Source organism: Carlito syrichta, unplaced genomic scaffold (genome assembly GCF_000164805.1).
Source record: "Carlito syrichta isolate Samal-C Ts95f unplaced genomic scaffold, Tarsius_syrichta-2.0.1 Scaffold315561, whole genome shotgun sequence".
In the NCBI taxonomy this organism is placed as follows: Eukaryota; Metazoa; Chordata; class Mammalia; order Primates; family Tarsiidae; genus Carlito; species Carlito syrichta.
The window spans coordinates 551,060-576,397 of NW_007259657.1; the positions used below are offsets into that span (position 1 = coordinate 551,060).

The 25,338-nt window shown below is 53.0% G+C and overlaps 1 protein-coding gene across 1 annotated transcript in view; it reads left to right on the forward strand.

Moving 5' to 3' along the window:
• Window positions 1-243: 243 nt before the first annotated feature.
• FBLN5 (fibulin 5) overlaps window positions 244-25,338 on the forward strand; it is a 73,358-nt gene continuing 48,263 nt past the window's right edge. The window contains exons 1-4 of the mRNA XM_008072956.2: window positions 244-271; window positions 4,012-4,066; window positions 6,965-7,016; window positions 10,491-10,745. Coding sequence (XP_008071147.1) covers window positions 255-271; window positions 4,012-4,066; window positions 6,965-7,016; window positions 10,491-10,745 — 379 coding nt within the window. The 5' untranslated portion in view covers window positions 244-254. The remainder of the gene's footprint in view (window positions 272-4,011; window positions 4,067-6,964; window positions 7,017-10,490; window positions 10,746-25,338) is intronic.

Sequence of the window (25,338 nt, forward strand, 5' to 3'; positions counted from 1 at the left end):
AGCTGCGTCCAGGCCGAGGCCCCATTTGCATTGTTTAACATACTTAGAAAATGAAGTGTTCATTTTTAACATTCCTCCCCCAGTTGGCCTAATGCTGAGTTACTGACGAGGCTAAGCAGAACCAGGTGCGGCTCCGCGGCCAGGACGCCCCCGCCCGCGCCATCGCCGCCCCAGGGGACGCGGAGCCAGGGCCAGCGAGGCCAAGGCGCACGGACCGCGAGCTCTTCCTCCGCCCTGCCCCGCGCGCCTCGGACATGCCGGGACTCAGAAGGTGGGTTCTGGGCGCCGGACCTCCCCTCCCCGGGGTCTGGACACCGTCTCCAAACCCGACGGGTGGAAAATGGCTGGGCTCGACCCAGGCGGGTCAGGATGCTGGGAAAGGGCTGGCCGGTGATGCAAGATGCTGCTGATTGTAACAAGCTGCGCCTGCAGTTTTCATCTCAGCCTTCCTCTGGAAGTGGGTACTTCTAACAGTTTCAGAAGTCGGCCTCGACAGAGGCTGCGGGAGGCCGGCGCCCGGTCCTTTCTTTCTGGAAAGGGCAGCCGCTTTGTGTGCCGGCTCGAAGGCTTTTTGTGCCTTTATTTAAACCCGGGAGACCCATGACTAGCTGACCCGCAGCCCCGCTGCAGCGTCGGCTTGACGTGCCCTATGTCTGTGTGGGACCCGCAGAGGGCATGGGACCCAGAAGTTTCCGGCCGGGGAGCAGCAGGGACTGCGGACAGAGCCTCATGTAAGCAAATGCTTTGCTGTTCTTTAAGGAAGTCGCAGCTCCAGTTAGGTCAGCTTCAGGCGTGAGGAGCTTTTCCAAGGTGACATCTGCACAGTCTGATTCAGCAAACGCTAGAAAGCGTAGCTGCTTTAAGGAGCATGTGTGCATGTTGAACGCCCAGCCAAACAGTGTCCCAGGCTGGGTCCAGCGCTTGCCTGACAGAAGGTCTCTGGCTCACCTGCACTTCAGGCAGGGGAACCCACCTGCTTTCGAATGTCCCTGGGGCAGTGAGCACCAGACCGCCTCCCTCCAGCACAGTGCTCCCTTAGCTGGCTCATTTGTGCGTTTCCTGGGGTTTTTGTGACAAGGTGCAGTTGTCCTTGGTGTTGACAGCAGCGGTGCTTGGCTTTGATTTCATTCCCAGGAAAGCCCCCTCTGTGGGCCTGGAACCTCTTGGCCCCCCAGGACCCAGCCTGGTTCTTCCGGGAGGCTGGGCTTCCGACCGGATTGTCCTGGGGCTGCCTCCAGCCCAGGGGCTGAGGGGGCTGGGATCCACCGCCTTCCACCAGCTCTGGAAGTCCTTGGTGATGCCGGCAGCTGTGGCTCCAATGTAAACGACACAGGGTTTTAGAACCACCTGATGGGAAGCTTCCTGAGAAGAAACAGGAAAACATTGAAATTTATGATACACACAGACTGGAACATAAATTTGTTATTGTTCTTTCATTCCTCCCAGATACAATGCTGGCCGCAGAAAATGTCAAGAGCCCTGGGATTTGGCTCTGTGCTTTCTGAGGTCCGAGCTCCAGGTTCTCGACCCTGGCTCTCGCAGGCCCTGGGATGATCCTGGGATGGGATGAGGGTTTGATTCTTGGGACCGGGGACTGGCTGAAGGGAGTGGGCTTGCGCCTCCCAGCATCCACCAGGTCTCTGCTCCTCTGCATGTATGTCACCTTGACTCCAGGTCTTCAGCACCCAGGGGCTGCTGACTCAGATGAGCACATGTCATGGGTGTGAGCTGTGCGACTGACCGAATTCTATTTTGATAAAGGGAAGGACTGTAATGTGGCGGTGCACATGGGCAGTCACAAGCCACTAAACCAGCCAGGTCCACTATCCTGTGGAGAAGGCTTTGCGATCGCCTCCTCCAGGAAGCCTTCCCTGACCTTTCTATCCCTAACCCAGCCCGGTCGTGATGGCAACCAGTGGGTATCTCTTTCTGTGCCCTCCCTGAAGTGTTCAGAAATTATCAGTCCACATGGCTCCCTGTTGGCCCTTGAGGGAAGTGGTCAGGTCACAGCCTAGCAGCTCTTCTGCCTAGCATCCACGCCTGCGAGCTGCTGTTGCTTAGTAAATTGCCCCTGAACTGAGTGACTATGCTATAAAGCTCTGCATGTGCAGATTCTATATTTTTTCTGCCTTACCCATTTCCAAGTGTCCAGTGTGTTCAGGACATTTGCCTTGCTGTGTAGCCAGTCTCCAGGGCTCTCACTCTCACACACCTACACCTCCTTGAGCCTTCCACAATCCCCGACCCCTCCCTGACCTGCAGCCATCATTCCACTTTCTGTCTGCGGGTTTGACTCTCCCAGGCATCTGATACAAGTGGCCTCATGCAGCATTTGTCCTTCTGACTGGCTTACTGCTTTCAGCAATGTCCTCAAGGCGCGTCCTTACTGCAGCATGTCAGAACCTCCCTCCTTTTTCAAGCTGAACAATATCCCCTTGTGTGTATAGACCACGTTTTGTTTATCCACTCCTCTTGCTGGACATGTGACTTGTGTTCCCTCTGGGCTGCTCTGATACGTACTGCTGTGCTTGTGGGTGTGCAGATGCCTGTTCCAGTCCTGGCTTTCCCTTCTCTCAGGTCTGTTCCTAGAAGTCGAGTGGCTGGGTCTTGAAAAGTTCCATGTGTGCTGTCCTGAGGAACCACCATATTGTCCTCCGTAGAGGCTGCGCCATGTGACTGCACAGGGTTTCAGTCTCTCCACATCCGCCCCTGCACTTCTTACTTTCTGTTGATTTTTTTTTAAATAGCCTGTATAGACTGTATGTGATTTTATTTCATTTATTTGAGTTGAAGTCTCACTCTGTCACCCAGGCTGCAGTGCAGTGGCGTGATCACAGCTCACTGCAGCCTCAACCTTCTAGGCTCAGGCGATCCTTCCACCTCAGTCTCCTGAGTAGATGGAACTACAAGAGGGCACCACCAAGTCCATATAATTTTTAAATTTTTTTATAGAGTTAAGTTCTCACTATGTTTTTCAGGATGGTCTCAAACTCCTGGACTCAGCAATGCTCCTCCCCAAGTGCTGGGATTACAGGTGTGAGCCACAGCATCCAGCAGATTTTGTATTCTTTTTTTTTGAGTTGGAGGTTTACTCTGTCACCCTGGCCGCTTCCGGCCACCGCAGCCTCGACCCACTGGGCTCCGGCGATCTTTCCACCTCAGCCTTCCGAGTAGCTGGAATTACAGGTGCGTGCTACGGACCCCGGCTGATTTTTTGATTTACTGTAGAGATGAGGTCTCGCTACCTAGGTGGGTCTCGAACCCGCGAGTTCAGGCAATTCACTCACTTCAGCCTCTCAAAGGCGCAGGATTACAGGCTAAGCCACCGAGCCCGGCTTTGATTTTATATTCTTAAAGCATGTCAGTGATCACGATTTCATTGCTGAAAGCCTGTGGGTGATGAGGGTGGAGTCACAGGCCTACAGAGGGCTCATGGCTCATGGGTGGCAGGACCGCCTGACCCCATTCCTGGGCTCCTCTGAAGTACTCCTGCCATATCCTTTGCTCTGGGCTGTGTGATCCCAGGGTCCTCCCCTGTCAGGACTGCTGGCGGCAGTTCCCACAACCCACATGCATGGGCTGTGTCAGGGATGGGCTCTCTAAGCTCCCCCATGGATGGGTGCTTTCATGCCTGCATGAGGACTTGGTGCCCTGGCCAGTTGAGCTCCAGTGACACCTCTCTCCTGTGCTGACATTCCTTACATTCCCACTCTGCTGCCCGTTGTTGAGGGTGTGATGACATACCCACTGTGTCATCATTTCAGAATAAAGACACTCAGGACACAGGCACATCTTGCACAAGTAGGTCACACTAAGGGACTGGCCTGTCCTACCGTGGTGGACTTTAGATCTCCCTGAGGGGCGTGGTGCTGCTGGGCTGGGGTGTTGGCGTCACCTGGGCCTCTCAAGCACACACCAGGTTGCCACCCATGGGCACAAGCAACTGGGGCCCCATATTCCCCAGGTCTGGATGTGCCTTGGGTATTTACATATGACCTCTCACCCCCACAGGATACTCACTGTGACCCTCTTGGCTCTCTGTCTTCCAAGCCCTGGGGATGCACAGGTAAGAGTTTCATTTTCTTCCTTCCTTCCTTCCTTCCTTCTTTTGAGTTGGATCTCCTTCCATCATCCAGGCTAGAGAGCAGTGGCACAATCACAGCTCACTGCAACCTCAACCTCCTGGGCTTAGGTGATCCTCCCTCTTCAGCCTCCTGAGTAGCTGGGACTACTGATGTGAGCCACCATGCCCAGCTAGTTTTTGAATTTTTTGTAGAGATGAGGCCTCATTATGTTTCCCAAACTAGTCTCAAACTCCTGGGCTCAGGCGATCCTCCCGCTTTGACCTCCCACAGCGCTGGGATTACAGGCAGGGACCATTGTGCCCAGCCAAGACTTTGATTCTTTAGAATTATTTAGAAGTGTATTAAAAACCAGGGTGAGGGAGCCCAGTCATGTGTCATGGAGCCTGAGGGTTGTGGGAGTGGAAGGGGCTTGACAGTTTGCTTCATTCTGCTCTTGGTCATGCAGAGGTTGCAGCAGAGGCCCAGGGAGGCTGGGACTTGCCTGGGCAATGTGATCTGTAAGTGACAGGGCTGAGCCAGAGTCCATGTCCCACCTTCAACCAGGTCTCCCTCACCCAGACGCTGCTATCTTGCTGTCTTCACGGCGGATCTCTGTGTCTTCTCAGTGCTGAGAAGGGAGACGTGCCCTGGGGTGCCTGTGTGTAGCCTGTGGATCTGTGTCCTCCATGTCCACAGTGCCTGCCGGGGGAGATGGGAGAAGAGGTGGGGACACCCTTGCACCCCGACACGCAGCACAGGGGACCCAATTCTGAGCCTCCAAGGAGGGTGATGGAGTGGGTGAGGGAGGCTGGGGCAGGGTCCTGGGGGGAGCCAACGGCATCCCGGCCTCTGGCAGCCCTGAGGAGTTAGGGCAGGTCCGTCCTGAAGCCCCCCTCCCCTATGACCACCCTGCTTCTCTGGCTTGGGACAGAGTGAGAAGCTGCCTCCACGGGGCTGAGGCCCAAGCAGAGGCGACTGTTCTCCCTTCCTATCAGGAATTCTGAAACAAAGACGAGCCACTGGGGTTGGGAGGATGTTGGGAAGAGAGACGAAGCCCTCTAGACCTCGAGGGACAGGAAGCCCCTGCCCCAGCCTTAAGCTGCACAGAGGGAGGTGGGTCAGCTGGGGGCCTTGCTTGTGTGTGGCTGCGCTTCTGGCCCTCCCTGTGTGCTGACACATGTGGCCCTATAGCTACTCAGAACCCAGTGTGCACCATCACCCACTTTGTGGATGGGTATACTAAGGCCAGTTCTGTGGCAAGTGGGGGCTGGAGTGAGAGTTGGGAGCCCAGGCCAGCGCTTGGTTGGAACCTGGGGCTCCTGGCCTCTCGAACCTTTTGGCACAGCCTCCTGCTCTGTCTCCCTCACCCCAAGGCCCTGGGAGGCTGGAACCTACTCCTGGGAGTGCAGGCCAAGTCCGCATCTCCACAGTCAGTCCGTCTGCGGAGGCAGACGTGAAAGCCAGACGCTGGACGCTCCTCCTGGGCTGGGTGTCATCAGATGTCGGCCTGTGTCATCCACCCCAGATGTGTTTCCAGGTGCACAGCCTGGTAGCTCAAGGTGCATGTGAGACCTACAGTCTCTGGGATGGTTGGATCTGTCTCCTTCTGGAAGCAACTTTGCATCATCTTCTTGTTGAGGTTCACATAGAATTGACCCGATTCTACCTTTCTTAGAAAACTGAGTGGATCTGCAGTATAGCCGTTACTGACTGTGTATGCTGACTGTGGAGTCAGGTGGAGGATGGGGGACAGAGACCTCATAGGAGGTGCTCTGAGGGAGAAGTTCCCAGAGCCTGGAGTCAAGTGAATTGTGGGGGGGGGGTAGAGACCTCACACCAGGTGCTCTGAGGGTGAGCTTCCCAGGGCCTGGAGTCAGGTGGAGGATGGGGCAGTGATAGAGACCTCACACAAGGTGCTCTGAAGGCGAGGTTCCCAGGACCTGGAGTCAGGTGGATTGTGGGAGGGTAGAGACCTCATACTAGATGCTCTGAGGGTGAGATTCCCAGGGCCTAGAGTCAGGTGGATTGTGGGGAGGGAGGTAGAGACCTCACACCAGATGCTCGGAGGACCAGGTTCCCAGGACCTGAGGGGCTGTCAAGTGCGAGAGCCATCCTGCCCTTCCCTGAAGGATGAGTGAGTGTGGGTGCCCCGTGTTGTGCACTTCACATGTGGCACTGATTCTTTCGTACTTTGGGTGTTAACCAGCCCTGTGGTTGTCTGCTGAACGTGAGCCCTGGGGCAGCAGTGCTGAGAGCTTAAAGAGGAGCTTGGCATCAAATAATTACAAGGAACATTTCAGGCCAGGGAAGTGGCTCATGCCTGTGTTCCCAGCTACTTGGAAGGCCAGGGCAGGAGGATCACTTGAGGCCAGGAATTCGAGACCAGTCAGGACAATATAGACAGACACCCTTTCTATTTTTTGAAAACTTTTAAAAGGGCACAACAAGGATTGTAATCCAGGTGTTGATATTATAGATACCCTTTTTGATCCCTCAGTTTCCCTAATCTTCTGTGATGCAACTATGACACTTTTATGATAAGAAAGAAGTACAGGCTGGGCATGGTGGCTCAGGCCTATAATCCCAGCACTTTGGGAGGCCGAGGTGAGAGGACTGTCTGAGCCCACAGGCTCGGGACCAGCCTGGACAACTTGGTGAGACTTCATCTCTACAATGAATCATAAAAATTAACCGAGCATGGTGGCACCTGTAGTTCCAGCTACCTGGAAGGCTGAGGTGGAAGGATCGCCTGAGCCCTGCAGGTCGAGGCTGCGGTGGCTGGGAGCATGCCACTGCACTGCAACCTGGGTGACAGGGTGAGACTCCCACTGAAAAAAAAGAAAAAAAGAAAAAGAAAGAAGTACATAGAATGACCTCGCGGTCTCTTCTCCCTCTGGCAGGCGCAGTGCACGAACGGCTTCGACCTGGACCGCCAGTCAGGACAGTGTCTAGGTACGAGTGTGGCGGGTCCATCCCCGGGTGGGCTCACTGGTAGCTGGGCTGGTTCTTCCCTGGCAGTGGCTCAGGGTGGTCAAATCTGTACTGGCTATGCCACAGAAGCACACGATGGTGACATTATGGATGCCCTTGTGCCTGGTCCTGGGTGGAGGCCGCCAGGCTTGAGAGGCAGATTTGTCCCCGGGAGCCAGCCTTCTGCATCAGTATCCCGGCCACTGCAGCACACACAGCCTACCCAGTGGCTTACAGTACACCCTTGTCGCCTCACAGTCCTGTAGGCCAGAGTCCAGGGGTTCACTACAGGACCGAGTTGTAGGGTCAGTGGGCCGGTCCCTTCCCAGCTTTCTAGGGGAGGCCACAGTTTCTGGCTTGGGTCAGAACTGGGCTCCTGTGGTCGGGACTGGGGTCCTGTTCCCAGCTGGCTGTCAGCAGAGGCCAGCTCCTCACACAGGCCTCGCTCCCAGCTGGCACCACTTCTTCTCCCAAGAGTCTATGCAGATGTCCACAGGCCTCAGATGTTTGGTCTCTTCCCCTGGGTTTCCAGGTCCTTCCACACTTCTGCCTGCAAGGATTCGTCAATGCACTGGCCTCCAAGATGGGCAGGATTTGCAGCCAGAATGCCAACTGCTACCTAGTTGCGCTGTGTCGTGTCACTGAACACAGCCACGGGCTCTGAGGGTCAGGAGGAGGACACTGTTGGGGGGCATTCTCTTAGCCGGCCATCTTGGGGGAAAGACCAAGCTGGAAATTATGAGCTTTGGGACAGGGTGGTAGGATATAGTAGTGGCCAAATGGGAGCGCTGGAATGGACCCTGCCAATCATGAGGAGAGAGAGTCGCCCTGGGTTCATGGTTGATAAAGACAGGGTGGATGGGGGTCACACTTGAATTGGGCTTGGAAGGACGAGTAGTGGCAATGACCTTCCAGGCAGAAGGAGCAGCATCACCACAGGCCAGGGTGGGAAGGAGGCTCAGAGCGTAGATGGGATGTGGCGGCTCCCCGCTCCTGAGGAGGTGTAGATGGTTGTTGGGATGGGGAGTAGGGGAGGGAGAGGGTATGGTGGTCCCGACCCCACATGATAAGTGTAGATGGGTGTGGAGATGAGGGCACCCCCCCCGCCGCCACTTTAGGAGGTGTAGATGGGTATAGGGATGAGGATTAGGGGAGGGAGGGGGTAGGGCTGTCTCCCACCTGAGGAGATGTAGACAGAACTGTGTTCCCTTCTCAGTGACATCTGAATCACTGCTTGTTGGCCCCCCAGAGGGTGCTTGGCTAGAAAGTCTTGGGTGAGAAGTAAACCATGTCCGGGGAAACCAGGTCCCCAGTGGAGATAGGCTGTTTTGTTCTGATCCCACTGACCCCTCTCCCAAAGTAGGACCTGGTGTGGGCTTCTCAGATAAGATGGGGTGAGTGCCAGGGGCAAGCCTCCTTCCCCAGCCTCCAGTCTCACTTGGAACTGACTCCAGGGTGCAGGCTTCCTTCCCCAGCCTCCCAGCCTTTGGTTCCATTTGAAGTTGACTGCAGGGTACAGGCCTCTCTTCCCCAGCCCTCCCAACTTTGGTTCTATTTGTAGCAGACTTAGGGTGCAGGCCTCTCTTCCCCTGCCTCCCAGCCTTTGGTCCCACTTGGAGTTGACTCCAGAGTGCAGGCCTTTTTTCCCAGCCTCCCAGCCTCTGGTCCCACTTGGAGCAGAGTTAGGGTGCAGGTCTCTCTTCCCCTGCCTCCCACCCTCTGGTCCCACTTGGAGTGGACTCCCCATGCAGGCCTCTCTTCCCTAGCCTCCCATCCTCTGATCCCATTTGGAGCAGACTCCAAGGCTGGTGATAAGTCAGTTTATGGAGCCAGGTCTGCCTCTTCCTGTGGCCAGAGTCCAGGCTCCATGTCCCTGCCCTGGTGAGGGTTTCTGGAGTCTGCATCTCCCTCCCAGGCATAACAGGCAGTGCCTGGCCTTATGGAAGTGGCCCTGTTGTCTACGGCTCTGCTTCCTTGACCAGCATCACCAGTGGCCAGGTGTGTCCTCCTTGCTACAGGGGTTCTTTCTCCCCAGCCGGCCATGGTTGAGATAGATGTGGGAGCGATTCTTAGGCCCACCCAGCAGTTCAGAGAGTGGTGGATACATGTAGCACTACCTGGCATGTTTTAGATGCTACACCCATGGGAAAACTCTTTTTTTTTTTTTTTGAGTTGAAGTCTTACTCCATTGCCCAAACTGGAGTGCAGTGGCATGATCATGGCTCACCGCAGCCTCAATGTTTTGGGCTCAGGCCACCTTTCTGCCTCAGTCTCCCGAGTAGCTGGGACTACAAGTGTGCACCACCATGCCCAGTCAAGTTTTAAAATTTTTTGTAGAGATAGGATCTTGCCATGTTGCCCAGGCTGGTCTCAAACTCTTGGGCTTAAGCAGTCCTCTTGCCTTGGCTTCACAAAGTACTGGGGCCACAGGCGTGAAGCTCTGCTCCTGGCCCTAACACTCTACTTTCATAGTTATGCATTTATTTTCACTGTTACCTTCTATTTATGCTAATTTCCATTGGCTGTAGTCATGTAAGACATGTAAGATTAGAAATATACATCTGTGTGGGTTTCAAATGTGGGTTTATTCAGGGAAGAGGTGTTAAACCAGTGATATTCAGGCTTGTGTGAGTCTGTTTTATTCTCTGTTGCTTATAACAGAATACCCAGGCCTGGGCCATTTCTAAGGAAGAGGCTTGTGTTTCCCTTTTCTGGGGACCAGAATCCAATGGTGAGGGGGGCTGTGTGTGGTGGTTACCTTGCCACTGGGCCTCTGTAGTCCTGAGGCGGTGCTGGCTCTTGGGTTCCTCTTTCCTCCTTAGAAGGCCCTAATGTTGCTCCCATGATAACCTGGTACTCTACTGATTCAAGAATGGATCGATGCATTCAGGAAGGCTGAGCCTCGTGACCTGATCACCTCTTAAAGGTCACCTGTCAACATGAAAGTATTAGGGTTACATTTCTTTTTATTCTCTCTTCCATTAAAAAAAAAAAAAGAGAGAGACAAGGCTCACCATGCTTCCCAGGCCGGTCTCTAACTGGGCTCAAGCAATCCTCCTGCTTCGGCCTCCCAGAGTGCTGGAATTACGGGCGGCATCAGCACATCCGGCTAATTTTTCTATGTTTTTTGTAGAACCAAGATCTCACTGTGTTTCCCTGGTTGATCTTGAACTCCTGGACTCATGTAGTCCTCCTGCCTCGGTCTCCTAAAGTGCTGGGATGACAGGCTTGAGCCACCACCACGGCTAGGTCTCAACATGCAATCTGGAGGAGACATGGGTGGATGTGGTCAAGACTGATGGTGACATCTGAAGGCTAACTTTCGGGCGATGCTGTTGCTGATCCATCCGGGAGCCAGCCTGGCATGATGAGCTCGGCCATCCTCGGCTCCCATGCTGGGTTCTGCTGAGGTGTGCGTGCCGTGGCTGGACACTCACATTCTTTGTGGCCTTCCAGATGTGGACGAGTGTCGCACCATCCCTGAGGCCTGCCGCGGAGACATGATGTGCGTGAACCAGAACGGTGGCTACCTGTGCGTCCCTCGTACCAACCCGGTGTACCGGGGGCCCTACTCGAACCCCTACTCGACGCCCTATGCAGGCCCATACCCTGCCGCCGCCCCGCCGCTGTCAGCTCCCAACTACCCCACCGTCTCCAGGCCGCTCGTGTGCCGCTTCGGGTACCAGATGGATGAAGGCAGCCAGTGTGTGGGTAAGTGGCCAGCCCTGCAGGGAGAGCACATGGGGTCATGCGACCCAGAGTGGGAGAGTGGCCCCTCTGCCCCAGGAGATGGCATCTGCTCCTATGATGCCCTGGGAGACGGTGACCACTCCCATGATGCCCTGGGAGATGGTAACTGCTCCCACGGTGCCTGGGAGATACAACCTACTCCCATGGTGCCCTGTGATGGATGGTGACCTGCTCCCATAGTGCCCCGGGAGACGGCGACCTACTCCTATGGTGCCCTGGTGAGGCAGTGACCCACTCCCATGATGCCCTGTTGGGGCAGTGACCTCTTTCCATGTTACCCCGGGGAGACACAACCACTCCCAAGGTGCCCTGAGAGATGCTGACCTGTTCCCACGATGCCCCAGGAGATGACCCACTCCCATGGTGCCCTGGGGGGGGTGGTGACCTGCTCCCGCAGTGCCCTGGGGAGATACAACCCACTCCCATGGTGTCCTGGGAGATGCGACCCCCTCCCAAGGTGCCCTGGTGGGGGGGTGATGACCTGCTCCCATAATGCCCAGGGAGATAGTGACCCATTCCCACAGCACCTTGGGAGATGGCAACCCACTCCCATTATGCCCTGGGAGATACGACCCACTCCTGTAATGCCCCAGGAGATGCAACACACTCCCAGGATGCCTCAGGAGACAGTGACAGCTCTCACAGTGTCTTGGGGGGGGTGGTGACCTGTTCCTGTGATGCCCCTGGGAGGCAGTGACCCATTCCCATAATGCCTTGGGAGCAGCAACTGCTCCCATAATGCCCCAGGGAGATGTAATCCACTCCCATGGTGCCCCCAGGATCAGTGATGTGTCCCCATGTACTGATTTCACTCCATGGCATCTCTGGCTCCCACTCAGGAGGTTATTTTGCTATTTCGTTCACTATTTCCAGAGCCAGTTTGATTTTCTCCTTTATTTCAATTTGCCTCTCAACCTCTCTACCTTTCTACATATCTGTCTCTATATCTTTCTGCCTATTTATCTGTAGATTCATTCACCTCCCTACCTGTCTGCCTATCATCTTTCTACCTGCCTGTCTGTGTCTAGCTACATGTCTATCTCCATCCACCCACCCATCGTCCATCCATCCACTTATCTCCCTCTCTCTACCTACTACCTATCTATAGATCTATCTACCTGCCTGTTGATCTATCTACCCGTCTATCTCTATCCACCCACTCATCTGTCTGCCTATCTCCCCCACCTCTACCTACCTATCTGTAGATCCATCTACCTGCCTACTAGTCTATCTCTGCCTATCGTCTTTCTACTGGCCTATCTGTATCTGTCTACCTATCTATAGCCATCCATCCATCCATCCACCTGTCTCTGCTTACCTTCTTTCTCCATCTGCCTACGTGTCTGTCTGTTCTTCTACCTACCCATCTATCTCTATCTACCTATCTCTGTATCTGTCTGTCTGTCTAACTACCTACCTACCTAACTCTCTTTCTCTCGCCTCACCCTCTCTCTCTTTAATAGAGGTGAGGTCACTCTTTGTTGCCCAGGCCGGTCTCAAACTCCTGGGCTCAAGCAATCCTCCCGCCTCGTCCTCCCAAAGAACTGGGACTATAGGCATGAGTCTAGAGTCCGGCCTTTTCTGTCTATCACCTCTCTGTTTAAAGGCCAAGCTCATATTTTCTCAGTTAAAAACCAGATGTATCTGGTTCACTTACTTAGTGAATCTCAGTGAGAGATCTAGCAAGGGAAACATGTACTACTCCTGAGATGGGACACCTTAGACAAGACCAGCTGCTCTGAAGAGAGTTTAGGGAACAAGTGTTCTTTTGGCCAAAAGAAGTCTCACAGATGGGGGTTCATGGCAAGTATGGACATTAGGGAAAAAGCAGCCTGTATGTGCTGTGAGCCCTGGAAGGACAGGCAGGGAGTGCCCTGGAGAGCTGGTTGCCTGCTGGCCAGTGCGTCCGTGAAGGGAGCTTCCAGGAGCGGAGCTTCCAGGATTCTCTAGGATCTGTTTGGCTGTGATGAGGCCAAAGCCAGTGACTGTCCCCAGATTTGGGGAAGGGCTGGAGTGAAGGCTCCACCCCACTTGCAAGATCTTTCTGAGCCTGGCCCCCTATCACATGGATGTTTATAAATCATATACACACTCTGGCATGCTGCATTGGCTATTGATATGGTTTGAGGAGTATAAAGTCTCTGTAGGAAATAGGACATTTAAAAGCTGGTCACGGTAGCACATGGCACTTGGGAGGCTCAGGTAGGAACATCCTTTAAGCTCAGGATTGGAGGCTGTAGTGGGCTATGATTGTGTCTGTGAATAACCACTGCACTCCATTCTGGGCAACACAGCAAGACCCCATCTCTTAAAAAATATATGTGAATTGAAGTTATAATATTTCCTTCCTAAACCCTAAAAGTCTGGGAGACGTTTGGCCTACCGAGGGACACTTGGGAGATGTGTGGTGTACCGAGGGACACTTCGGTTACATGTTTTGTCTACTGAGTGATGCTTGGGAGACACATGGTCTACCAAGTGACACTTGGGAGATGCTCGGTCTATAGAGTGACACTTGGGAGATACATGGTCTACTGAGTGACACTTGGAAGATGCTTGGTCTACCGAGTGATGCTTAGAAAACACTTGGTCTACTGAGTGACATTTGGGAGATGCTTGGTCTGAGTGGCATTTGGCAGATGCGTGGTCTACAGAGTGACATTTAGGAGATGTGTGGACTACAGAGTGACACTTGGAGATACGTGGTCTACCGAGTGAAGCTTGGGAGATGCTTGGTCTACAGAGTGACATTTGGTAGATACGTGATCTACTGAGTGACACTTGGGAGATGCGTGATCTACTGATTGACACCTGTGGGTCCTGTTTCAGAGCTCTGGAGTGCTGAGCTGTGACTGACTCAGAGAAACTGTGTTGGTTATTGATAATGTCTTCTCTGTGCTCATGCAAAGGAGTTTGTAGTTCATAAAGTATATGTAAATAATATGCAAATGAGTGTCCTTCAGGGCTACAGGGAAAATTCTTGATATGCCTGAACCTAAACTTTGGCATTCTTACTGATCTCAAGGGAGGGGGTGTAAATGTGGGAGGAAGGAGGCAGAGACAGAATGAGGGAATGAGAGCATAAGAGAGCAGAGCGAGAGAGTAAGGGGGGGAGAGAAGAGCGAGAGGGAGAGAATGAATGAAAGAGAAAGGGACAGAGAGTGAAAGAAGGAGGGAAAGGGGAGGAGAGTGGACCAGGGGGCAGAAGGGGAGAAGGGGAGAAAGAGACAGCGAAAGAGAGAAATGGAGACTAAGAGAGAGACTGAGAGAGACACAGAGATCAAGAGAGAGCGAGCATGGGGCGGAGCACATGAGCTGGTTTCTGCGTGCTGAGACCCAGGTGTCCGTGGAGGAGAGAGTGGCCCAGTCCTGCCATGTGCTCCCCAGCTTTGGTGACACGATGGCAGTCTCTCCCTATAACCAGCAGGACCTTGGACCATTATCATAGAAAGGGACTTTTCTCCATGTTTGTGTCACCTCCCCCCTTCTAGAGAGGGCCAGGGTCTCCAGCCAGTCAGGTTATTCCAGAGGTGGATACGGGTCCCATGCCCCATCCAAGATTACCCAGTTGTACCGTGTGACCTCTCACATAGCAGAAATGATTCCAGAAAAGAATGCTGAGGCAGAGGGGGTGCTGCTGTGTGCCGGTACCCAGGGGCTAGAAAGACCTATAGACCCTTGCCTCTCAAGGAGAGGAGGTGAGTGCAGAGGAAGGGGGTATGGTGGCTCCAGGGCTGGGGTGGGGCCGTGGGTGGGAGCCCCTGCTCTCTGAGGGCCAAGGGCCACCTCCCTCACCTTTCCAGGGACCCAGGGCGCTTTACAGCTAGGATATAACTGGGAGCCCTGTTCATCCCCTGAGCCCTCTGGCATCAGAGCTGTTTGTGGTTCTGAACCTGTCAGAGGCTGAACTCCCCCATAAAGGCCCTTTGTAAGAAGAACACAATCTAGGAACCCTGCGGGGCTGGCCCCAGACTGGCCATTTCCCAAAAGTTCACATTATGCATTCATAAGTCCCAGCTCTTCCTGAGCTCTCCTTGCTCCACCCCGGGTTTCCTGGCTCACAGAGGGCTGCTTGCTCCAGGCATTGTAAGAGGTGGCCTTGAGGGGATGGAGGGGCCGGAGGAGGCCTGGGGCAGGGAGGCCCTTGCCTTGGGGTTCCTTCCAGGAACTGGGGTGGGACAGCTTGGGCCTGGGAACAGGGGAAAGGGGGAAGGGGACAGAGGGCGAGGTTGCCAAGAAAAGACAGGAGGTGAGGCTGGAGTTGTTGCTGCTCAGGGTAGGAGAGTGCGGGTATTCTCTAAGTACAGTTCTGATCCCGTGTGAAGTCAGGGGGAGCTGGGAAACATCACTCAAGGCTCAGCCTTCTGGGAGAGGTGGGCGACATCTCCAAGTCTATTCTTCTCTTCATCAAAATAAAAAATCAACTGGGTGTGGTGGCTGATGCCTGTAATTCCAACATTTTGGGAGGCTGAGGCAGGAGTATGACTTGAGTTCAGGAGTTTGAGAGCAGCCTGGACAACATAGTGAAACCTCGTCTCTACAACATTAAAAAAATTAGCTGGACATGGTGGTGCATGCCAGTAGTGCCAGCTACTTGGGAGGCTGAGGCAGAAGGATCACCTGAGCCCAGGAGGTGGAGGCTGTGGTGAGCCATGATTGTGCCACTGTACTCCAGCCTGGGTGACAGAGAGCAGACCCCCAACTCAAAATAAATAAAAAATCGTGATCAGCAGTGACATCAACAGCAGAAGTAGCAATGATATTGAATGCTTGCATGGTGCTTGAAAGGGTAAACCGAGAGGAGGTGGGCTGGTGCCAGTACTGTGGGAATAATGCAAGATTGCAACCAAGTAGGAAGTAGAAGGAAGTAAAGTTCATCTTTCACCTTTCACAGATTGGAAAGGAGGCCAATACTCAGAGGCAAGTGTGGCATCGAAGGGCCTAGGACTGGGTATATGGCCAAGTGTGGTGGTTCATGCCTATAATTCCAGCACTTTGGGAGGTTGAGGTGAGAGGATTGCCTGAGTGTAAAGGTTTGAGATTAGCCTGGGCAACTTGGTGAGACCTCATCTCTACAATAAATTAAAAAATTAGCCAGATATGGTGGTGTGAGTCTGTAGTTCTAGCTACTTGGAAGGCTGAGTCAGAAGGATCGCCTGAACCCAGCAGATTGAGGCTGCAGTGACTGTGATCATGCCTGGGCGACTGAATGAGACCCCAACTACAAAAAAAAAAAAATGTGACACATGCTTGTAGTTCCAGCTACTTGGAAAGTCAAGGCTGCAGTGGCCGTCAGCGTGCCACTGCACTCCAGCCTGGGTGACAGAGTGAGACTCCAACTCAAAAAAAAAAAGAACTGGATATATTTAAGGGCCTTTGGGTAAGAAGTCTGGGCCAAAAGGAAAGTCCAGGGGCTGCAGGTCTTTGATGTTGATTGTAGCCACGGGAGTCTTAAATGTTGATTTTGCCAGACATTAGCATCTCATGCCCTTGGATGGTGGGCTAGAAGAGAGGAGACAAGGGGAGGGGTTTTTCCTGCAAGAGAACTGTCAGAAGTTTGCAATCCACAAACTCCTTAGCAAAAAGGTGGTCTATTATCATTTCTATGGCTCTGGCCAGCTAAGGGGTAGTCTTTGACTTTCAGCCTTAGACAATGAACCTGAACTGTCTCCTAGAGATTATTATGCTAAAGCATGAATTGAAAGGTTGGGCTCTCCTTGTCTCGCATGTGATGAAGATTTGCTGAGGGGGTGTGGCAAACTTGACCTGCAGTAAAATGTCTGAATGATTCCTAAAGCCTGTCTATTAGAAATTTTATCAGCCGGGCTCAGTGGCTCAGTCTGTAATCCCAGCACTTTGGGAGGCTGAGGTGAGTGGATTGCCTGAGCCTGCAAGTTCGAGACCCGCCTGGGCAACTTGGTGAGACCTCATTTCTACAATAAATCAAAAAATTAGCCAGGCGCGGTAGTGCACACCTGTAGTTCTAGCTACTTGGAAGGCTGAGGCGGAAGGATCGCCGGAGCCCAGCAGGTCGAGGCTGCGGTGGCCGAGAGTGACCACTGCACTCCAGTCTGGGCGACAGAGTGAGACTCCAACTCAAAAAAAAAAAAAAAATTTATTGCAGAGATGAGGTCTCGCCAAGTTGCCCAGGCTGGTCTGGAACCCATGGGCTCAGGCAATCCTCTCACCTCGGCTTCCCAAAGTGCTAAGATTATAGGCATGAGCCACTGCACACAGCCTTGGTTTTTGTAAAGTGTCTTTATCTCTTAGAGAAAATTCTGAAGCATTTAACGATGAAGTTACATGACTTCTGGATTTGCTTTACATTAACGCACTGAGTGAGGACATAGCAGGAAGAAGGCAGTGCATGTGCAGACAGCTCCTGAAGCTAGGTGGCAAGTAGGTGAGTGTTCTCTATGTTCTTTCTACTTTTGTCTAGGTCCAAAATTTTATAGAACTCTTTTTTAAAAAAGCATAGGCACGGTGGCTCACACCTGTAATCCCAGCACCTTAGGAGGCCCAGACGGGAGGACTGCTTGAGTCCAGGAGTTCAAGACCAGCCTGGACAACACAGCGAGACCCCCATCTCTACAAAAAAAAGTTAACAATTTGTTTTAAAAAGCAAGAGAAGGACCTTGTGTTTGGCCCTGGCTTCAGTGCTGACTCTCTAAGAGCCCTGAACAAACCTCTAATTCAGATCCTCCGTTTTCTCATCCAGAAACCCTTATGATTAAAACCCTGGCTCAGCCCTCTTTTGTCCTGTAACTCTGGAGGACAGGTTTCTTAGCTTCTTTGTGCACCAGCCCTCTTGTGGGCATGAGGGAATCCTAACAGTTCTGCCCCGTGGCTGTGAGGGTGAAGTGCCTTAACTCACGTAGCGACCCAGGCACACGAGGAGGAAACCCCAAGAAACTTAGCATAAATTTAGTTCACATTTTGCCTCAGCATAACCATTTTTGCTTAGACTGACATGCTACTTGGAAGGCTGAGGCAGAAGGATCACCTGAGCCTGGCAGGTCAAGGCTACAGTGGCCACGAGCATGTCACTGCACACCAGCCTGGACGACAGAGTAAGACTCCAACTCAAAAACAAAAACAAAAACAAACACCAAAAACATCCCACCCCTTAAAACAAAGTACCATCTTCAGACCTACAATGACCAACAATAGCCCCTTTCTATCATGACATGCCCAGGTAATGTTAGATGTCCTTGATTGTATCATAAACACCTTGTAAGGTCACAAGTGGCCAGGAGAGTCCCCGCAGTTCCTGGATGAGCTGACCCCAGCAAGAGGTGCATTCTCAGCCACAGAACATTCACAAGTGTTTGTTGCTGGTAGAGTTCCTCATCTGCTGCTGAGCCAAGCTCGGCAGCAAAGCCAGGGCTTGGAATGTGCCCCCAGTGCAATGGCAAGTCTAAAACAGAGGGGATGGGGATAGAGTCATCTTAGCGGCCTGTCTTCTGTTGACTTGTCAGGCTCAGATCAAGGTAGAGCTGTCTCCACAGCCTGTCCTCTCCTGGCTTGTGGGGTTCCAATCTGCACAGTGCTACAGAGTGTGGGTTGACAAGTCTGTTACTCATTGTTTGTCTTTATTGTTCCTTGTCACTTTGGGGTCGGGGGCTTGTTCTGTATCTTTTCCTGCTGTGGGATGGGACTGGCTGCACTGTGTGATGGTCTCTACTGCATTCCTTTGTCCTCTGTATTTTTGTTAACCTTAAATGGGTCCCAGACTTGATCCAGTTGTGTGTACTCTTCTGGGAAGCTTGTTTGGAGTCTTGACCCTCCACCTCGTGCACACCCAGTTTATCTCATAAAGTTGAGACAGGTGCCTTGAGGGAGCAGGTGGTGCACACACACACACTTCTGCTGTGTTAACTTTTTCTGGATTGGGGGCCGCTGCCTGGAAGCAACCCCCTCTGTTGCCCAGGTCAGACCATGCCCTGTTTCTGCAGCTGGGCGGGTCAGCTAGGTGCTGGGACCAGTACCACTGAGCTACCCCCAGCGTGTTTTGGGATCCACCTTAGAGGTGACCAGACCCTGCTCTTCTGGAGCAGAGTTTGGCCCCAAGATGGAAGGCTGGATTCCCTGGGATACCTGCAGATGGGGTATACAGTAGTCTCAGGGATCACAGCCCACCACCTGGAGCTTTGTGTCATTCTGAAAACCAACCTTTTGATGTGAGGGTCTTCGGCTCCAGGGTGACTTCCGGGTGGGTGTTGGGACTGATAAGAGGTGTCACCCGCATTTTGGACCCTCAGAAGAGCAGGTGACTATATTCTCAGGGGAGGGAGAGCCAGGCAGACGTGGCTAACTGGCAAGGAAGGGAGGGGCTGCCGGAGAGGGCGGTCTCACCCATCCAGAACACACCCAAGCCCGGACAGGGGCAAAATCAAACACAAACGAGCCCCCCGAGCTGCCCATGTGGCAACCCAGATGTGAAGGGTATAGCTGAGAAAGAGGGTGCTGAAAGTTCATGGTGGGTGGGCCGCTGCAGGGTGACTGGACCTGGGCGTGGAGCCTTCTCCTGTGGCACATGGCCTCAAGACCAGGCCCTGAATGGGCTGCCATATGCATCTGCCTACCTGTCCTCTCAGGGCCTCAGCTTGTCATCTGGGTGGACATCCCAAGTTCTGGCTTTGCTAACCAGCTCAGCCCAGTGGCAGATGCAGGAAGTTGCCATCAACCAATGCTCTCCAACGTTCTGTAACCGAGAAAGTGCCTCTCACTGGCCGGGCTGGCCCAGTGACTATAGGGACACTCCCTGTCGCTGTGACATCACAAGCAGCATCTTTATTCCCTCTTCTGACTCGGGACTTTCTGTCGATCAGGGTGCCCAAGGGGGCGGAGGTGCCGTGTGGGGGTCCTTTAAAGGATATTGGCTTGAGACGTCCCCTGAGGTGTGTCTCCCAAAACCCAGCGCTGTGAGTTCAGCCACTGTGGACAAGGTCCACTTGGTGCAGGCTCTGGCTTGAGCTCTGATGGGATGTGGGGTGTGGGCGCAGCCATGAGCTTCCTCCAAAACTTGTAGCTAGTGAGGGGAAATTAGACACAATGCAGGCGGCTGGAACTAAAGTGGATTGGATACATCCCTGTGATGGCACGAAGAGAGGCAGAGACAGGAGACAGACGGTTCCAGAGCAAAGGGGGCATGAAGTCACCAGGTCTTGATCCTCACCTTGGTTTAGCCATTTTTTTTTTTGGAGTCTGAGTCTCATTCTATCAGTTAGGCTGAAGTACAGTGGCACAATCACAGTTCACCGCAGCCTCAACCTCCTGGGCTTAGGTGATCCTCCTGCCTCAGCCTCCCGCGTTGCTGATACTACAGGTCCACACCACCAAGCCTGGCTAATTTTTTGATTTTTTTTTGTAGAGATGAGGTCTTACTCTGTTGCACAGGCTGGTCTCAAGCTCCTGGGCTCAACCAATCCTTCTTTCTCAGTCTCCCACAGTGCTGACATTACAGGCGTGAGCTATCACATCAGGCCTAAAGATATTATTTTAAAGCCTTCATTGCGATATCGTGGTAGTGTTAAAGGGACCAGATAAGACATTAGTAAGAATTGGATTTTGATCCCAGATTTACTATTGATTTGCTCTGTGACGTTTAGAAAATCACTTAACCTCTTGGTCTGAGTTTTATTATCTGCAAAAAAGGAAGGATGAGGACAGCTATTGTGGCTCACATCTGTAATCCCAGCTCTTTGGGAGGCTGAGGTGGGATGATGGCTTGAACCCAGGAGTTTAAGATCAGCCTAGGCAACATAGTAAGACCTCATCTCTACAAAAAAAAAACAACCAAAAAAATTAGCTGAGTGTGGTGGTGCATGCCTTTAGTCCTAGCTACTTGGGAGGCTGAGGCAGAAAGATCACCCAAGCCCAGGAGGTTGATGCTGCAGTGAGCTGTGATTGTGCCACTGCACTCCACTCTGGGCAACAGAGTGAGGCCCTGACTCAAAAAGGGATGGTTTCATATTAGGTTTTCTTTTTCTTTTAGTGGACATGCGATCTTGCTATGTTGCCCAGCCTGGTCTTGAACTCCTATGCTCAAGCAATCCTCCCACCTTGACTTCCAAAAGTGCTGGGATTATAGGAACAAGCTACCACATCCAGCCTATACTGGAGTCTTGATCTGGGGGTCTATAGATAGTAACCAGGACATCTGCTTTCTTGTTTTTCTCCACTCACTTCTAAATGAAACTAGCAGTTCCATCTGCAGTGTCAGCAGCAAGTCACAGGATGGTCAGCTGCACTTGCACCAGCATCAGCAAGATGCTCCAATGTTGGCACGGTACAGGTGGCAGGTGTTCTGCATATGTTGGAGTGTTTAGAAGTCTTGTTCCTGTCCATCACTCCAAAGCTGCAGAAGACAGGAGAGCTGCTGTCCATGGTGTTCCTTGATGCACCGATAGAGAAGCACGTGTGTGGCTGGGTCATGCTTGTTTTCAAGGATTTATCTTTTTTTTATTTTTGGAGTTGGATGCCACTCTGTCGCCCAGGCTGGAGTGCAGTGGCATGCTCATGGCCACCCCAGCGTCGACTTGCTGGGCTCCAGTGATCCTTCTGCCTTAGCCTTCCAAGTAGCCAGAACTGCAGGCGCACTACTATTCCTGGCTAATGTTTTTTGATTTATTGTAGAGAAACGGTCTCGCCAAGTTGCCCGGGCTGGTCTCGAAACCGCGGGCTCCCAAAGTGCTGGGATTACAGGCTGAGCCACTGAGCCCAGCCTCAAGGATATTTTGATAACATATCTCCCCGTCATCCCCTTTGTCATCCTTTGAGTTTTATTTTATGCTGTTAAAAGTGTTATCCTAGCCGGCTCGGTGGCTCAGCCTGTAATCCCGCGCCTTTGGGAGGCTGAGGTGAGTGGATTGCCTGAGCCCGCAGGTTCGAGACCCGCCTGGGCAGCGAGACCTCACCTCTACAATAAATCAAAAAATCAGCCGGGCGTGGTAGCGCATGACTGTAGTTCCGGCTACTCGGAAGGCTGAGGCGGAAGGATCGCCGGAGCCCAGCAGGTCGAGGCTGTGGTGGCTGGAAACGGCCACTGCACTCCAGTCTAGGCGATAGAGTGAGACTCCAGCTTAAAAAAAAAAAAAAAGTGTTATCCTGAGAAGGGTCCTGTGGCTTTATTAGTCTGCAAGATCATTTCAGTGTACACTTGAGAGGTTAATTCCTTGGACCAGATGGTTTCTCTAGTGCCTTCCAACTCTCAATGTTCTATATAGTTCTAAATCTCCCAGTCTTTAGGGAACACGTTTCGCTGTCCAGACAGTCTGGATCTTCTCTTAACTTTCTCCCTCCTGGACTGCTCAGGGAACATGGCCCTTTTCTGGCTGTGAGTGTTTTCACCAGTGCAAACAGGATGACAACACTCATCTTGTAGGACTGTTTTGAGGCTTAGCAAAGGACTTGCTGCGTGTCTGGTCATGACACGCTCTGAGATACCTTCTACCGGGACCCTGTCAGGTAGAAGGGAAGTTCCTCTTACCCCGCTTGGCTGGCTTTGGTCATGGGCACTGTCCTGTGGAGGGTCTCTGCACTGACCGGCCTCTCATGCTGGGTGGGCCCCACTATGTGCGCCACCCAGCTCTGGTGCCGCCGTGTGGTCGATGGCCTCCTCAGGGCTTTGTGTGCCATTTTCTCAGTGACCCACATGCTGCTCTTGGTGCTCTTCACATACACCTTGGTCTGGTTGTGTTTCCTTTATTATGTTCTGCTCTGGAGTCAACCAGTTGCGTTTGAGAAGCAGGTGTGCCATGGAGGACGGGTGGAGGGTGGACCTTTCAATCAGGACTACTCAGCTGTGGGCTGGCAAGAGTGGCTGCCTTTCTGGGTCTCCAGAGTATACCAGCCAGGGAACAGGCTGGGTTCACCTGCCAGGGTGCAAGGAGCCTTGAGTGCCAGGGTCAGGGCTGCTTAACTGGAGGCCAGGCATCTCTAAAATGAGTGGAGGTTAGGTGCCATAGCTCAAGCCTGCAATCTCAGGACTTTGGGAGGCCAAAGCAGGAGGATCACTGAAGGCCAGGAGCTTGAGATGACATTAGCTGGAGGGGCGTGTCATGGCTCTCCTTGGAGTGGTGTGTTGGGATGGGGAAGGGGCAGCCCAGCCCTTCTGTTGTTAGGCTGGCCATCGATTTCAAGCCACTGTTAGGTGTGAGTGGGTGGGACCCATGGAGAGCTCTGGAAAGGAGCTGCAGGTTCTGTTCAGATGTGAGCAGTCTCGCCGACGTCCTCACACTCCTAGTTGCGTCTGCAAGGGTGTCCACCCCGTCCAGCCATGAGGCAAGACCAGAGCAATTTGGGAGCTGTCTGTGCTGTCAGGCGGGTTTCGTGAATGAAGTGAGAATGCCTGTGAGCGCAGGGCACTGCCTTCACACAGAGCGTCGCCTAGCCCGGCCTGACCCGTGGGAGTCACCGCCTGGGAGTCTTGCCTGGGATTGCTGACAACAGCCTTGTGTCAGTGTCCTCGAGGGGCCCAAGCTGTAGAGTGTGCTGCTGGGAAGACAGGGAGTCCTGACTCCTCAGAGACTCCAGAGTGAGCCACTGTTGTGCTAGGAAGAGTGGGAGGTCATGTGGGCGATGGGAAGGGCACGGCGGGCATGCACGCTTGGGTTCGAGTCCGTCTCGCCACCTGTAACTCAGGACTTTCAACCCTAGAGCATGTCCATCTATGGTTTGGGGCGATGACACTCATCTTGCAAGACTGTCTCAAGGTTTGGCAAGGATGCACTCTTTAGACTGTCACCGCTGTCGTGTCCCCATCCAGTCCCCTTGCTCACAGGCTCTTTTTTTGTTGTTGTTGTTGTTGTTATTATTATTTTTTAGTTGGAGTCTCACTCTGTCTCCCAGGCTGGATTGCAGTGGCATACTCATGGCCACCCCAGAGTCGACTTGCTGGGCTCCAGTGATCTTTCTGCCTCAGCCTGAAACTATAGGCGCATACTACCACACCCAACTAATTTTTGATTTATGGTAGAGACAAAGTTTTGCCAAGCTTCCCTGGGCTAGTGTCAAACCCACGGGCTCAAGCAATCTACTCGTCTCAGCCTCACAAAGTGCTGGGATTACAGGCTGAGTCACCGAGTCCAGCCTTTTTGTTAATTTTAAGAGACAGGGTTTGGCTCTGTCACCCAGGCTGGGTGACATAGCTCCCTGCAGCCTTGACCTCCTGGCTTCAGACGATCTTCCCACCTCAGCCTCCCAAGTAACTGGGACTACAGGTGTGTGCCACCATGCCAACTAATTTTTTGAGGGTTTTTTTTGTAGAGATGAGGTCTTTCTATGTTGCCTAGGCCAGTCTTGAACTCCTGGGCTCAAGTGATCATCCTGCCTTGACCTCCCAAGCAGCTGACACTGTAGGCACATGTCACCATGCCTGGCTAGTTATTATTATTATCTTCTTAGAGATGAGGTCTTACTGTGTTGTCCAGGCAAGTATCCTGGGCTCAAGTGATACTTCTGCCTCGAACTTCCAGAGTGCTGGGATTACAGGCGTGGGCCCCCACGCCCAGCCTGAACAAATGATTTTTTTTTTTTAGTTGAAGTCTTACTCTGTCACCTAGGTTTGAATGCAGTGGCATGCTCACAGCCACTGTAGCCTCAATCTGCTAGGCTCAGGCAATCCTTCTGCCTCAGTCTCCCTAGTAGCTGGGACTATAGGTGTGTGCCACCACACACAGCTAATTTTTTGACATATTGTAGAGTGAAGGTCTTTTTTTTGTTTTTTGTTTTTTGAGTTGGAGTCTCACTCTGTTGCCCAGACTGGAGGGCAGTGGCCGCTCCTGGCCACCGCAGCCTCAACCTGCTGGGCTCTGGCGATCCTTCTGCCTCAGCCTTCCGAGTAGCTGGAATTACAGGCATGTGCTACCATGCCCGGCTAATTTTTTATTTATTGTAGAGATGAGGTCTGGAACCCGCGGGCTCAGGCAATCCACTCACCTCAGCCTCCCAAAGGCGCGGGATTACAGGCTGAGCCACCGAGCCCGGCAACAGAGAGATTCTTTTACTTACTTACAATATCTGCTCCATCAGGCTGGACTTTGTTTGTTGTTGCTGTTAGAATCTCACTCTGTCACCCAGGCTGGAGTGCAGTGGCACGCTCACGGCTTACCGCAGCCTTGACCTGGGCTCAGGCGGTCCTCCTGCCTCAGCCTCTGTCCTGAGTAGTTGGGGCGACAGGCACCACCACGCCCAGCTACTTTTTTTCATTGTGGAGACGGGATCTCACCAAGTGGCCCAAGCTGGTCTCAACCTCTTGAGCTCAGACAATCCTCCCTCCTCGGTCTCCCAAAGTGCTGGGATGATAGGTGTGAGCCACTGTGCCCGCCCAGCAGGGCCTGTTGCTCCCGGTTGTGTGAGGCTCCATGCATGTGCAAGGAACTTGCCACTGTGTATTGTTTTACCAAGACACACAGGATCACCCGGCCTCCCTGGGAACCCAGCATGCGCCTGGCAACCCTCTAGGAATGAGGCGGGCACTGTCGCCACCTGCCGACCAAAACCACCCTCGCCCGAGCCTGGGACTTCAGGCCGATCCCAGAAACAGCTGCCA